General features: G+C 39.1%; 1 protein-coding gene and 1 long non-coding RNA gene across 2 annotated transcripts; one reads left to right on the forward strand and one right to left on the reverse strand.

Annotated features, from left to right (window-relative positions):
• Positions 1-7154: 7154 nt before the first annotated feature.
• LOC115980195 lies at positions 7155-7682 on the forward strand. Its single transcript, XM_031102474.1, has one exon. The coding sequence runs from the start codon at positions 7155-7157 to the stop codon at positions 7680-7682; it is 528 nt and encodes a 175-aa protein (XP_030958334.1).
• A 6037-nt stretch (positions 7683-13719) lies between these two features.
• On the reverse strand, positions 13720-14808 carry LOC115979820. Its single transcript, XR_004089203.1, has 4 exons — positions 14750-14808; positions 14562-14592; positions 13910-13959; positions 13720-13739 (listed from the first exon to the last, which is right to left on the reverse strand). It is a non-coding gene; the product is annotated as an uncharacterized LOC115979820 (long non-coding RNA).
• Positions 14809-16112: the final 1304 nt, after the last annotated feature.

Genomic DNA, 16112 nt, shown 5'->3' on the forward strand with positions numbered 1-16112 from the left:
TTGGCATTCTTCATGAACTTCTTGAATTGCCTTGTAATGTAGGACTTCATTTTAGAATCTTCATCGTCTGAAGACTCATCAGTATCACTGCTCTTGGCTTTCAAAGCCATGCTCTTGCTCTTGCTTGATTTCCCTATCCTTGTCAAACCCAACTCATAGGTTTGCAGATTTCCAACCAGCTCAGTCAAAGGAATTTTGTTGATGTCCTTTGATTCCTCAATGGCAGTGATCTTGGCATGGAATCTCTCGGGTAGAGATCTGAACACCTTTCTCACAATCTTGGGTTTAGGAATGATTTCCCCAAGATTAAATGCTGAGTTTACTATGTCCTTGAGCTTGGCATAGAACTCATCAAATGACTCATCCTCCTCCATCTTGATCTCTTCAAAGCTTGTAGTGAGCTTCTGAAGTTTTGAGTCCTTGACAGCCTTGGTTCCTTCATAGGTTGCCTGGAGAATGGTCTATGCTTCCTTAGCAGTTTCAGTAGAGGATATTTTCTTGAATTCCTTATTTGTAACTGCACTGAATAGAGCATTCAATCCACTGCTGTTGAAGTTTTCCACCTTGATCTTAACATCATCCCAGTCGGCCAAAGCTTCCGTAGGCTTGGTCTAGCCTATCTCCACAGCTTGCCACACTTTCTCATCTAAAGACTGCAAGAAAGCTCTCATGCGTACTTTCCAGTATGCATAGTTAGTGCCATCAAATAAAGGAGGTATTATAAGAGACTATCCTCTATCCATGACAAACAGGGGTTAATGGATCACACAGTAAAGATTAACCCTAATCAGAGTGTTCCTGCTCTGATACCACTTGATAGGCAAAAAATGTATTAACCCTTTGTGATAAATTAATCAATTAATTAGCTGGGTGAATTAATTAAGTCAATTTAACATGCAATGGGCATAAACAAATCACCAATTATACTATATATGCAACGGAAATTAAATTGACACAATGATTTGTTTACGAATAGGAAAAACCTACACGGCAAAAACCCCACTGGGTGATTTTAAGGTCACTACTCCTGAGAATCCACTACTATCAAAACAAGCGGTTACAAGTAAAGAGATCCGAGTACCTTATACCAACCTACAGTTGAACTCTTACCCTAATACCCAATTGGACTTGTTCTGTAGTGATAATCTTTCCTTTTCAATGCACGGCTCACAATACGTGACTAACCAATTGTGTGGATCTCAGTACTCAACTTAATCACCAATTTGAGAAGAATGTTGGCTGCAAAGTTTTTCAGTTTATCACACGATAATCTACTATTATCAAAACAAGCGGTTACAAGTAAAGAGATCCGAGTACCTTATACCAACCTACTGTTGAACTCTTACCCTAATACCTAATTGGACTTGTTCTGTAGTGACAATCTTTCCTTTTCAATGCACAGCTCCCAGTACGTGACTAACCAATTGTGTGGATCTTAGTACACGACTTAATCACCAATTTGAGAAGAATGTTGGTTGCAAAGTTTTTTAGTTTATCACACGATGGAGATCAAGAAGTTTCTTGGTCACAAAACCTTATGGTGTACAAACACAGTAGCTTCTTCAAGAGAAAGATGAACTAGGGAAAATTTTGTCTCTGGTCATGATTTGCATGATCAAGACTTTGCTCTACACCTTTGCGTAACCTTTGTCTGACCCTTAAAATAATCCTTATATATGTTTAGAGTTGTGAGAAAAGAAAGCCTAAACACATACTCATGGATTGGATGAAAAACATATTTGAAAAATTAAGTTTCATAAACCTTGATAGATAACCATCTATCAAGCTAGCTATCGAGCCACAGGTTTCAGCAACTTTTAAAACTCGATAGATGCTAGTTGTCGAGCTTTAAAATCCAGCGCTTCATTACTTGATTCTTGGATAGACTTGCATGACTTTAACACTTGAACTTGAAACCTTGTTTCTTGAAGCATTAAATACATCCTAAATCTACACAAGTAAAGTGCGTTTTGTCAACGGATTAGCAAATTACATAAAATTTTGACATATGTTCCCAACATTGAATCACATATGTCCTAACAATTGGTATCTTTTATCAGGAGAATTAAAGTTCAAATTCTTCTTTTCCCTAGTAGTTGAATTATTTTAAAAAAAAAAAAAATCAAGTTACCAATTCTCAACCATAAAGAAGGAAAGAAAAAGGCATAATTGCACTTTTGGTCCTACATTTTGGTCTCATTTTTATTTTGGTCCCTACTTTTCTATTTTACTGCTTTTAGTCCTCAAAATAAAAAAGTGAGTTATTTTGATCATTATCATTAGCCCACTAACAGAAATTGCTTATGTGGCAAACTGAGTACACTGTTGACACATTAAACACTGACATGGCCATTAAAAAAATATTTTAAAAAATAATTTTATATTTTTTAATAACCATGTTAGCATTTTAATTTTTTTTTTTTTGAAAATGAGCATTTTAATTAAAGAAACATCTCAAAAAATTTTGAAAAAAAATTAATTAAAAGCAAACATTAAAATTAATTAAATTAAAAAAAATTAATTAGTTTTTCTGAAGAACATGATTGGTCATGTTCATCTTATAAATTTTTTTTAGCTTTTCATTATTTTTTCGAGAAGAACATAAGAACCCAAATCCTGAACATCAACAATGTACCTCTCTTTCTCTCATGTTCAAACACATTCATGTTCAAACACATCAAAACTCATATAAATAGATACCATTTTACTAAACATTTTCTTGGCAACAAAACACACCTCCACCGCCTATGAACCCAGAAAACCCAACCACCTGCAAACCCAAAAAACCCCAACCAACACCACTGATCTGACCCAGCCACCACTACCTCCACCTCCACTGATCTGGCGCAACCATCAAACCCAACCAACCTAACCCTCTCTCTCTACCTTTGCCGCCAATCTCCAGTAATATGAGCCTATCTCTCCACTTCCACCACCACCTCCACCATTGATCTGAGCCCCTACATCAAACTCCACCACCAAAAACACCAAAACCCAAAGCCGATTCTCATCAATAAAATATACCAAAACACAATCCAATCCTCATCAATTTCAGATTTGGTCAGATCAAATCATGGTGACCCACTCAGCCACTACCAATCTTGGTTTAGAGAGAGAGAGAGAGAGAGGATAAGATTAGTTAGCCATGGGTTTCGACCATGGGTCTTGGGTCTTCAGCCATGGAAACACAAAATCAAATTTGCCACAAACCCACAAACCTAGATCAACAAAAATCACAACCCACATCGGAATCTTCCACCAGAGATCGCCATTGATCTAAGAGAGAGACCCCGATATGAGAGAGAAAAATAAAAAGAAACAAAGATAGAGACTTGTATTTGAAGATGAGTCAATGATGATTTGAGTTTTGTGTTTTGTGCGTTGATGGGATTTGAAAAAGAAAAAATTAAGGGGTTTGATAGGTTATGGGTCTCGAAAACAAAAAAGAAAAAGAAACAAAGAAAAAAGAAACACTGATCTGTGTTATGGGTTTTGTGCGTTGAAGGGAATTGATGATTTGGGTTGGCTCTGTTGAAAGGAATTTTTTCGTCTTTTACTGTTGAAGAACTCTGATGAAGAACATGACCAAAAACATAATGAAAAGAAAAGAATATTTTATTTAATTATTTTATTTTTTAAAATCATAAGTTTAGAAATTTGTTTTAATTGTTTTTTTTATGTGGCTTTTTTTAATATTTAAAATGCTAATGTGGCATTATTTTAAATACTAAATAATTTTTTAAATATTATTTTAATGGTTAGGTCAGCATTTACTGTGCCAACAATATAGTCCATTTGCCACATCAACAATTTCTGTTAGTGAGATGACGGTAGGGATCAAAATAGAATGCGTTTTTCATTTTAGGGACTAAAAGCGGTAAAATAGAAAAATAGGGATCAAAATAGAAATTGACCCAAAATATAGGAACCAAAAGTGCATTTATGCCAAAGAAAAAATGTTCAAGTTACCACCTATATATAGCTAGCCACAAGTGTACTTTTCAAGTTTAGAATAATCCATTTTTTATTGGAAATAATTGAATATATTTTAAGGGGAAAATTATTAGGTACTTTCGGAATATCATAAATGCGTACTCTCCCTTCTCACATAAATAGTAGGTCCCACTATGAATTTAATTAGTGGGACCCACCTCTCATGTGAAAGGAGGGAGTACACATTTATGATATTCCGGGAGTACACAATAATTTCCCATTCTAAGGAAAAATAGAAAGTATAGTTCCATAAATTCTCTTGAATTCTTAATTGCCATTTATTATTTTCTTTAAATCTATAGAGAATCACAAGAAAATACTAAGAAATATTGCCAGTGAAGGGAAATGTTATAGAAAGTAAGAATATAATAAAGAAAGGTAACGGATGATAAACAGAGAAGCATATGAATCTATAGGAGGTAAGGGTCAGGGTTTAAGTCTCTAGGAGTGAGCTTCACACACATATACACTTAGATTATGCTATAGTAGAATTTCTATCTTGTATAAAAAAAGAAAAAAAAGAATTCCCCAATAAAAAAAAATCCTTTATTTTACTTCTTTTTCTCCTCGTTGAATTTTCACATAATGGTGTAATTGGTGTTAATATATACTTAATGCTAAAAAAGAAGGCTCTGAAAAGTTCCTAAAATTTTAAAATTGATGGGATATTTAAATATATTAATTTAAATTTATATTGATTAGATAAGTATATCTAAAAAAATTAGAGGGGTTTTTTTTTTTTTTTGGCAATATTATATTGTTGTTGTGGTTATAATAACAATGGAAATGATGGTGACAATGACTTGATGACAGATGGTATGTATGATTATGTTAGTGGTTGCGATGTGGTCGACAAATAATGCCTATGAGCAGTGGTGGAGGTAGTGATGATAATATTGACTAGTGGTGGTGAAGGTGGCAACAACATTGACTTGACAATGGTGGTGGTGGTGGGTAGGGGTGGCAATTTTTATCCATATCCATGAACCCACTCATTACCCACCTTATTTGGATAAGTCTTAACCCAACCCATTTGAGTATTTGGGTTAAATGGATAAAGATCCATTTGGTTATTTAATTAGATGGGTTTAAATGGATAAATCCACTAATACCTACTAAACCCATCTAAAATTTAAAATTAAATAAATCCACTGATACTCACTCTCCCTCAGATTTTCTCAATAACCAAACACTTTCCCAAACACTTTAACCTCTATATTTCTAAGCCCAAACACTTTCTCTCAGATTTTCTTAGTAACCAAACAAAAGGAAATTCTAGAGAGAGAACGGGGATGGAATTGGAGTTCACCAGAGGTAGTGTATCGGCTTCTATAGATGCTGATCTAGACTGACAGCTTCAGATTGAGATTATGGGTGACCCGCTCGAGAACTGGCCCGATAACAAAGGTTGTACAAGTATCTGTAATAGTATCGCTGATTGGGCCTGATCGATTTTAACACACTGGAAGAGACGATGAGGATCAACTCAGTGAAGCCGATGGTGAAGTCTCAGCTAAAGAGGTTTTTTGATTTCTAGTTCCTGAGTGTTTTGAGGAATTCCATGGCTGCGCCAGAGAAGGTCTTGGCCGAGGAGCCGCATTTTCAGAAGGACTGCTTTAATGGATCGGTTGTGGTGGCGCTGGTGGTGGCCTCTAAGTTTGAGCCGAGTTTTATGAGTATTTGTTTGTTTGCTTAAAAGATTGTTTGATTAGCTAGGTATTGGTCTGGGTGAGGAGAAGTTCTGTTTGGTTTATGAGAAAGTTTGGGAAAATAAATGAAAATGAAGTGGTTGATGTTGTTATAAAGCTAAAAGATTTTAATCAGATTTTCAAGGGTCCTATTTGGTTTATGAGAAATTTTGTAGTTGCTAACTTAATGGGAAAATCTAGTAACAAGTTATTTATTTATTTGGGTCATATTGGGTTTGTACGGCCCATAACACCTAAGTCCATTTGGGCCTTGGGCCATGGATTAATAATATGGCCCGGGGATCTAACCTCCGCATCGCTAAGGATCCTGACCTAAGCCCACAATAACTACAAGTCTAAGCTGGGTGTTGTCCAAATACTTGAAAAGCGGATCGTGGATGCCCCGTTCATATACTGCTCGAACAGTCATCCCTGGACGATATGCACATGCTCGGTCACACCGCCCTTTGAGTGCTCGACAGAACCCTAGGAAACTCCGCCGCCGAACACACTTGTTGCAGTGGGAACCATTTCCAAAGCCACTCATACCTAAACATCCACTTAAATTTATCAACATTGGACCCCTCATTGCACTAGTTAAAAGATAATGATGATCCCCCCATTAACAATTGGCTATAAATAGGAGAAACTAAAGAATGGGAAGGGGATGCAATTTTGTGGGGAGAAAAGAGAGAGAAAGAAAGGGTCTGAGAGGAAGAAACATAGTGAAAGAGAGAAAAGTGATCTCATTGAGTCTCTAAACCTAGAACAACCCAAAGTAGGATACCCAGACCCACCATACAAATTAGTTGTGAACCCAAGTAGCGGTTTGGCCCAGCAAACCTGTCTTTGGTGCGCACAATTGGCGCCCACCGTGGGGCTCTCCTACAACACTGTGGTTCTAGAGGGACCCGAGCTCGGGAAAAATGTCTAAAAGGCATTCGGGGAGTTATGCGGAAAATGGATCAGTAGGATCTTCTCGGGGGTCTAGCTGGCGAAAGCGCAAACAGAAGGAACGAGAAGATAGGGAGCACGACCAAGGAAAAGAAATGTTCGGTACGGGAAAAGGATCGTACCAAACCCAACGAACAGTCTCTGGTGCTACGGGACCTAGGCAGAGGGAGGAACGAGATGAAGAGCTTGAACGGCTGCGCAAACTAGTCAGGGCTTTGGAGTTGAAGGTAAGGGGTAGGCGTTGGAGAAGAGATAGAGATGATCAACAACGGGAGGTCGGCAACGGGGAAATAGATATGGGGAGGGATCTAATCAGTCTGGATCTCGGCTACGACAAAGTCGTTCACATTCCCGAGAATCCCGTCAGTACCGAAACCGTTCACATTCGCGAGGATCTCGACGATATAGGAATCAGTCTCCCTCCCGGGAGTTGGGCAACGCCGAAATCGCTCACGTTCTCGGGAGAATCAAGTTAGGAACTCAGTCTCCCTGGAGGAGAGGCGACCTCGAAATGCCGCCATGGATGCTATGAGTCACGCTTTGCGAAAAGTAGCTCGGTCCCCGTTTTCGGACGAAATCGAGCAGGTCGGAATGCCAGATAGGTTTACCCCCCCACCGTTTAATTGCTACGACGGGAAAACTGATCCAGTAGAGCACATCAGTCATTATATTCAGATGATGTCTTTGCATACTCATAACGATGCGTTGATGTGTAAGGTATTTCCTTCGAGTCTGGGACCAACTGCTTTGAGGTGGTTTAATGGGTTACGGAAAGGATTCATTCGTAGTTTTTCCGAGCTAATTCAAGAGTTTAGTGTTCGATTTTTGACCTGTGCTCGAGTACCTCAGCCGATAGATGTGCTTTTGTCCATGAAAATGAGGGCGGGAGAGACCCTCCGTAGTTATGCCAGCCAGTATTGGGAGCTATACAATGAGATAGGTAGGGATAACGAAAGGGTCGTAGCAAGCACTTTTATGATGGGGTTGCCCGAGGATTCCGAGCTACGAGAGTCGTTGACCAAGAAGCCTGCCGAAAGCATGAGGTAGCTTATGAGACGCATTGAGGAATATAAATGATTAGAGGATGACCAGCTGCAAAGCAAAGGCAAAGCACCAATGATGAATCGTCCTCGGCAAACTAGTTTTTCGTTCAAATTTCGGGGGGGTCTGACGATTCAAGAGCCGACTGCATAGATGGGAGAAGTGAATGTGACGTTTAAGGAACTGGTACACAGTATTCTTGACCATATTAAACATGAGCCGTATTTTCGATGGCCGAACAAGATGGGAGGGGACCCATCCAGGAGGAATCAGAATTTGTATTGCACTTATCACCGAGACAAAGGTCACACTATTGAACACTGCCGGGTGTTGAAGGATCACCTTGGGCAATTAGTCAGGGCCGGGCTTTTAAAGGATTTCATGCTGGACTTGGGGGACAGAGTCGCGGGACAAGATACTCGGCAAAGGGGGAACCCTTTTCCACCCCCTGTAGGGATGATTGAAGTTATCCATGTTGCCTCGGAAAAGCTCATTGCAGGAAGAAGGAAATGAGTGTTGACAGTAGTACCAGTAGAGGGTAACCCGGACGTACAATCGCCAGGTAAGAAGATGAAGTTTGCACGGGAGCCTATGACATTCGACGATGACAATTTGGAAGGGATGATCCAACCACATGATGATGCATTAGTGGTCATGGCCCGGATAAGTGGCTTCTTAGTAAAAAGGGTAATGGTAGACCAAGGAAGTGGGGCTGACGTAATGTATCCGGATCTGTTCAAGGGACTCGGACTGAGGAAAGAGGACCTGATGAAGCACACTTCGCCTTTGGTTGGGTTCGATGGTAAAGTAGTGATTCTTGAAAGGCAAATTTCACTTCCCGTGATTATGGGAGGGAAGGAGGTGGCAGTGACATTTACAATAGTAACTTCATTTTCCCCATATACGGCCATCCTGGGAAGACCGTGGATCCATTCAATGGGGGCTGTCCCGTCTACCCTACATGTAAAGATCAAGTTTCCAACCGAGCAAGGTGTCACCGTGATAAGGGGAGACCAGCAAGTGGCCAGACAGTGTCTTATTGCCGTAGTTAATTGGAAGCGAGGGAATCAAGTCAATCAAGGAGAAACAATCGGACAACTAGTGAGAGACAAGGGGACTGGGCAGTCCGAACAGGAGCAGGTTGGGCGAGAAGATGCATCCCGGAAGGTCCCTTTATAGCAATCACAAGGGCCCCGAGAAGGAATGAGGGCTGGTTGCGCCGAGGAGCTAGTAAAGGTAAAGATATTATCAGAAACTAATAAATATTTTCAGGTTGGAGCGAGCATGAATGATTAGGATAGAGTTCAAGTATTGTTGTTTCTGACTCAAAACATAGATGTCTTCGCTTGGGACCCCTACGAAGTTCTCGGGGTTGATCCCAAGTTTATCGTCCACAAGCTTAATGTAGACCCCTCATATCCCCCGAAGAAGCAGAAGCCGAGAAGATCAGCCAAAGACCATTTTGAGGCGGAAAGACAGGAGGTAGAGAAGTTGAAGGAGGCCGAAGCGATAAAGGAGACCTTTTTCCCGGAGTGGTTGGCAAATACCGTGGTCGTTAGGAAGAACGGCAAATGGAGGGTCTGTGTGGATTTCACGTACTTAAACCGAGCATGCTCGAAGGATCCGTTTCCCATGCCAAAAATTAATCAATTGGTGGATGCTACTTACGGGCACCTGAGGATGAGTTTCCTGGATGCTTTTCAAGGATACCATTAGATTTCCCTGGCCGCCGAAGACCAGGAGAATATGGCATTCATATCCCCTGACGCTAATTATCATTACACCGTGATGCCCTTTGGGATAAAGAATGCTAGGGCGACATACCAGCAGGTGATGACGAGGATGTTTCGGGATAAAATTGGGCATTCGGTTGAAGTGTATATTGACGACATGGTGGTGAAGAGCAAGCAAGAGGCATGACACGTAGAGGATCTTCAGGGGGTGTTTGAGATATTGCGGAAACATAAATTGCGCCTTAACGCTGAAAAATGTGCCTTTGGAGTGGGGGCTGGCAAATTTTTGGTGTACTTGATCACCAGCCACGGGATAGAAGTTAATCCCGACCAGATAGAGGCTGTGAAGCATCTCAGATCGTCGAGCAATCTGAAAGAAGTGCAGGTGTTGACTGGGATGTTAGCCGCTTTTAATTGGTTCATCTCAAAATTCTCGGATCGCTGCCGTCCATTTTATTAGCTTTTAAAAAAATGGAAGGGATTTTGGTGGGATGATGAATGTGAAAAGGCTTTCCAGGATCTCAAGGAATACTTAACGCAGACACCGATGTTGACAGCATTAGAGCCTGGAGAAGAGCTGTTTATGTACCTCTCGGTATCTGACCATGTTGTAAGGGTTGTGCTTTTAAGAGACCGGGGAGTACAACAACCCATGTATTATATTAGCAAGACCCTAGTTGACGCAGAGACCAGATATTTATCTTTAGAGAAATTGGTATTGGCCTTAGTACATGCCACCAGGAAGTTGCCTAAGTACTTTTAGGCTCATACCGTGTATGTGTTGACCGAATACCCCCTACAGTCATTATAGAAAAGATCTGATTTCACGGGGCAAATAGCTAAGTGGGGGACACGGCTCGGGGCATTCGATGTAAGGTATAAGCCGAGAAGTTCAGTAAAAGGGCAGGTATTAGCTGATTTTGTGGCAGAATTCTCTCTTAAAGGGGAAATGGTCTGTCAGTTGGAGCATCGCCCGTGGAAGGTGCATGTGTACGGTGCTTCCAACGCCAAAAGGGCCGGAGCTAGGATCGTCATAATTACCCCGGAAGGCATTCTCTTGGAGCATTCGTTCAGGTCGGGGTTTAACGCCTCCAACAATGAGGCAGAGTACGAAGCTTTGCTTGCCAGATTGAAGGTAGTCTCAAGGTTAGAAGCCCGGGATATGGAAATTTATTCGGATTCATGGCTCGTAGTTAACCCGGTGCAGGGAAGTTTTGAGGCTCGAGATCCTCGAATGAAAGCATACTTAGAATTGGCAAAGTAGGCCATAAGTAACTTTTGTACGATGAAGGTGATCCAAGTGGCCCGAGCACAGAACAGACATGCTGCCTCCCTCGCCACGCTAGCATTGTCAATTGCCGAGGAAATTCCCCGACTAATCAGAGTGGAACTTGTCCCCGAGCCTAGTATTAAGGTGGTAGGAAATGAGGGGGCTACGAGGGTCGAAGTCACAATAGTCACAACACTTGAACTGTGCTAGATGAATCCCATCATTGACTTCTTAGCCGATGACTGAGTCCCGGACGATGAGAAGGAAGCCAACAAGATCCGCAGGGTAGCCGCCCAGTATTGGTTGTCCAAAGATCGGAAGCTCTATCGCAGGTCATTCGGAGGACCGTATCTTTTATTTTTGCACCCAGAGAAAGTAGGCCAACTCTTGGCTAAGTTGTATGAAGGGGTATGTGGTAGCCATGTAGGAGGACGATTATTGGCGCACTGAGCAATGACTCAGGGATTCTGGTGGCCCTAAATGCAGAAGGACGCCGTGGAATACGTTCGTAAGTATGAGCAATGTCAGAAGCATGCCCCTCTGATTCACTAGCCTACAGGCCATTTGAACCCAATTAATAGTCCTTGGCCCTTCGCACAATGGGGGCTGGATATCCTCGGACCATTTCCCCGAGCAACGGGCGATCGAAGATTCGTTTTGGTAGTCGTCGATTACTTCACCAAATGGGCGGAGGTGGAGGCTCTGGCTAATATCTGGGATGTGGATGTGAAGAAATTCGTATGGAAGAATATAATCACCAGGTTTGGGGTGCCGAACTCCCTTATATCGGATAATGGACTGCAATTCGACAGTTGAGCTTTCAGTGAATTTTGTAGCAACCTCGGTATCAGGAACAGATATTCCTCTCCGGCATATCCCCAAGGTAATGGCTAGGTTGAGGCCAGGTACAAGGTAATCGTGAACGGCTTGAAGAGAAGATTGGAAGGTGCAAAGGGTAACTGGGCCGAGGAATTACCCAATGTTTTGTGGGCATACCGGACAACTCCCCGTAGGTCTACGGGGAAGACCCCATTCTCTCTCACGTACGGGACGGAGGCCGTGATACCAGTCGAGGTCAATTTGTGTAGCGTACGAGTTTTAGAGTTCAACACGTCCCAGAATGAAGGTCAACTGATGGAGCATCTTGATTTACTTGAAGAATACCGGGATACAGCGACTATATGACTAGCTGAGTATCAGCAAAAGCTTGCCTGGCGTTATAACCAAGATGTAAGGGTGAGGGAATTCAATGCCAGAGACCTGGTACTGAGGAAAGCAGTAGGAAGCATGCGAGATACAAACGCCGGGAAGTTAGCCCAAACTTGGGAACACTACAATAAATTTAGGTTTAGACGACGTTTGTAAAACATCGCTAACAACCCAAAAAACGTCGCTACAAACTACAACGACGTTTTTTTGGTGACGTTTGAAAACGTCGCAATAGGCTGGTCGCTATAGGTCTATTGTGACGTTTCCAAAAACGTCGCCATATGTGAATATTTAATGGCGTTCAAAAACTTTTAGAAACGTCACTATATAATATAACATTCATATATAATTTAAGAAAATACACTTAGTGGCATTTTTAAAACGCCGCAAATAAGTAGTCCTATAGGGACGTTTTTAAAAACGTCGCTAAAAGTAATTTTCTTATAGTTTTAGCAACGTTTGTAAAACATCGCTAAAACTTGCTCATTATTTTTTAACATTAAAAATGCTACTATATAAACTTGCTCAAACTAACAAATGTCCAAACTGATGATTTGCCAAATACACAATATTCCACAATAACAACCTGATCATCAATATTCCACAATAAATGTCCAAAAATAAGAAATGTCCAAACTAACACAATAACGCATTAACCATAGATTCAAATAGATATATAACTATATATATTTAATTCCAATACACTTGTCTACCTACACACACACACACACACACACACACACACACACACACACACACAAAAAAACTACCACCTAAACTATGACAATATTATAAACAAAGTACAATACTTCTAAAATAAATGTGGTTGTAACATGACACTTGTCTACCTACACAAAAAGAACCACCACCCAAACTATTACAATATTATAAACAAAGTAGAATACTTCCAAAATAAATGTGGTTGTTCAAAACAACTTGGGATGGAGTCCTTATAAAACACTGCAACATTGCATTTACCGCTATGTGCTAGTTTCTTGATTGGATGAAGCTTGCGATCTATGAGGAGTTGGAGATTGATGATCTAAACTGAAACCACCCTAAATACAAATTAAAAGTATCTAATAAATTCATAAAGAAATCATTTTGAGTAACAAAATAATAGTTGCTATACTTAAAAAATTTAAACACCCAATACATTCTTAAAACATTAAAATCTAACACTCGTCTAGCTTCTGAAGAATGATTTAGCCTATTTTGCATTAGCTGCATCATTTGGGTTACTTGCTCCTCCAAGTTATCATAATGATTCACTTTCTACAAACTTAAGCAAAAACCATGAAAGTAGAATTACACATACACTTAAATATAGTACACAGTATATTCGAAACCACTTAGTTTCATAAACATGCAAATAGGATTACACATAATCTTAAATATAATAAACAAACCATATCAAGTCTATTAATATCCTCATTCACACAAACGGATTAAGCATTTAACCTCTTAAGAAATAAGCAAAAACCATCTAAAGAAGATTACACATAAACTTGTCCTATAGTATACAACAACTTCATAACCACTTATTTTCATAAACATGCAAATTAGATTACACAAGACAACTTTAAAACTCTTCACAAACAAAGCAAATAGGAATACACATGAAAATTTCCATCCAAATTTTCAAAAAATAATAAACACTTCCAATATGAATGTAAACAGCCTTATAGCACCATGCAAGCCACCCGCTTGCTCCAACTCAATAATCCACTCCAAGACAATTATCAACATCTCAAGTACAAAGTTTTAAGCAAAAATTACTTACTATGCTCAAGCCAAGCAAATACCTTTCCAAAAAAAATCCAAACTTATCACAATAAATGAGTGCTTAACCTGCAAGATAAAAGAGGACACTTAAATGATGTTTAAGGCAAATAAGGGTGCCATTGCAAAAAATTTTAATGAGTCATGGTGCATGAAAATTTAGTAACAATATATATATATATATATATATATATATATATATATAATATAAAGAAGAGCATTTAGTTGAGATTATATACTCATGACAAGAGTGAAACACCAACACCTAGGCCAATAACACCAAATGAACCTGCACACAAAAAAAAAAAAAAAAAAAAAGCCACTACTTTCTTAATTTTCCAAGATTATAAAGAAATTAATATAATTTCATATAAGTAATAATTGCAATTTCTAATACAATAACACACACACACAAACATAGCTCAATACCACTGATCAAGTAATAATTGTAATCCCATAACATAATTGTTAAAGAAAAAAAAAAGCTTAGTTTTAGAACTTTTAAATGAAATCATGAATACAGGGAGCTCATTATCAAAATTTTATTCCAATGGCTGCCATTGTGAATGTCATGGATAATACCTAGGTAGATAAGTCCAATTTTGAACATCCTAAGCAAATTAATTGTATAGGACTATATTAATTTCATAAACCATTCTATAAACATTTAAAAAAAAAAAAAAAAGATTGCAAAGTTAATACTAAAATTTTAAGGTGCAAATAGAACACAATCCTTACATACCTCCAATGGATTGTTAGGTTGTAAATAATTGTATAGGACTATATTAATTTCATAAAACATTCTATAAACATTAAAAAAAAAAAAAAAAAAAAGATTGCAAAGTTAATACTAAAATTTTAAGGTGCAAATAGAACACAATCCTTACATACCTCCAATGGATTGTTAGGTTGTAAATAATGCCTGAAGAAATGGTATTGAAAATAAAGTCTTAGATCCTTTTGCTAAACCACAAAACCAATAACAAAAAAAAAAAAAAAATTCGAAATCTACAATCTATAGAAAAATTAAGTAGAAAAAAAAAAAAATACAAGATTTACAAACTTGTAGATAAACTTACAATCATTCAGCCCTTGATTCTCAGGTCCTTTTGCTCAAATAGCCAAATCTGAATAAGAGCTTCCTGTACCAATTTCCAACAAAAAAAAAAAAAAAAAGAGCAAAAATTAGCACTAAAACTCCATGACCCATTAAAGAAAAACCAAATCAAAAGCAAACCCATAAGCCAAAAACAAAAACTTACACTCTAAAGAAACTTGAACAACAAAAACTTTCCAACCAAAACAGAAAAAGAGCAAAAATTAGTACAAAAGCTCCATACCCATTAAAGAAAAATCAAATCAAAGTAAACCCTTAAGCCAAAAACAAAGACTTACACTCTGAAGAAATGGTGGGTCAGCAGTGGCTTGGGGTTGCTACAGCGGTGGCTAGGGGTGGCAAGGGAGGAGAGAAAATGTGTGGAGGCTTGAGGGAGAAGAAGTGTGGCTACTTTGGAGATTAGAGACATGGGAGAAGAGAGACTGTAGAACCAAGAGAACTGAGAGTGTGGGACACGAAGTGAGCAAAAGAAAAATAAAGTGGAGGAAAAAAAGAAGAAGAAGAAGTGAACTGGGAGTGTGGGACACAGTGAACAAAAGAAAAGGAAGAAAAACAAAGTGAAAAAAAAAAGAAGAGGGAAAAAAGTGTGGGAAATGAAATTTTTCCAAAAGTTTGTGTGGAAAAGTCAAAAATGGGGGGCAAGATTTTTTTCTTTTGCACTTTGCTAGCAAAAGTTTGTGCAGAAAAGTCAAAAATGTGGGGCAAAAGTTTTTTTCTTTTGCACTTTGCTGGCAGTGTTCTTTAAACCTACAGTGACGTTTTCTTAAAACGTCGCTATAAACCAGAAAAACGCTACTAAAACTATACTTATTGTGGTGTTTTCAAAAACGTCGCTATTGTTTGAGTTGTAGCGACGTTTTCTAATAAACGTCGCTAAACACTCACTCTTTAGCGGCGTTTTACAAAAACGTCACAGTATACCACTTATAGCGGCGAATTAAAAAACGTCACTAAAAAAAACGCCGCCTAAACCCAAATTTCTTATAGTGGAAGGACCGTACAGAATTACAACTATTGCAGGTGTAGGAGTGTACTATCTAGAAGACATGAACGAGATACCGTTGCCTCGGCCTTGGAATGCTTATAATCTTAAGAAGTTTTATCAATGACCGTCCATGCAAGGAAAAATGTACTTTGTACTAACTAATATGATAATGATGTAACTAGTTCGTGCAGGTCCAACCAACTTTATTTATTTAAGTACCTCCGGTTGATAAACACAGAGGAAGGTGAGGAGATTCAAGCAATTAGTAAATTTCTAAGGACAGAAGCTTGCTTCTTGGTTCGATCCCTATCACTGAGCAGGCGAAAACCTTATTCAAAAT

Source organism: Quercus lobata, chromosome 3 (assembly GCF_001633185.2).
Source record: "Quercus lobata isolate SW786 chromosome 3, ValleyOak3.0 Primary Assembly, whole genome shotgun sequence".
Taxonomy (NCBI): domain Eukaryota; kingdom Viridiplantae; phylum Streptophyta; class Magnoliopsida; order Fagales; family Fagaceae; genus Quercus; species Quercus lobata.

What these genes read in the sequence shown, in the direction of transcription:
- LOC115980195 (XM_031102474.1), top strand. Translation starts at nt 7,155, where the DNA reads ATGGATGCTATGAGTCACGCTTTGCGAAAAGTAGCTCGGTCCCCGTTT.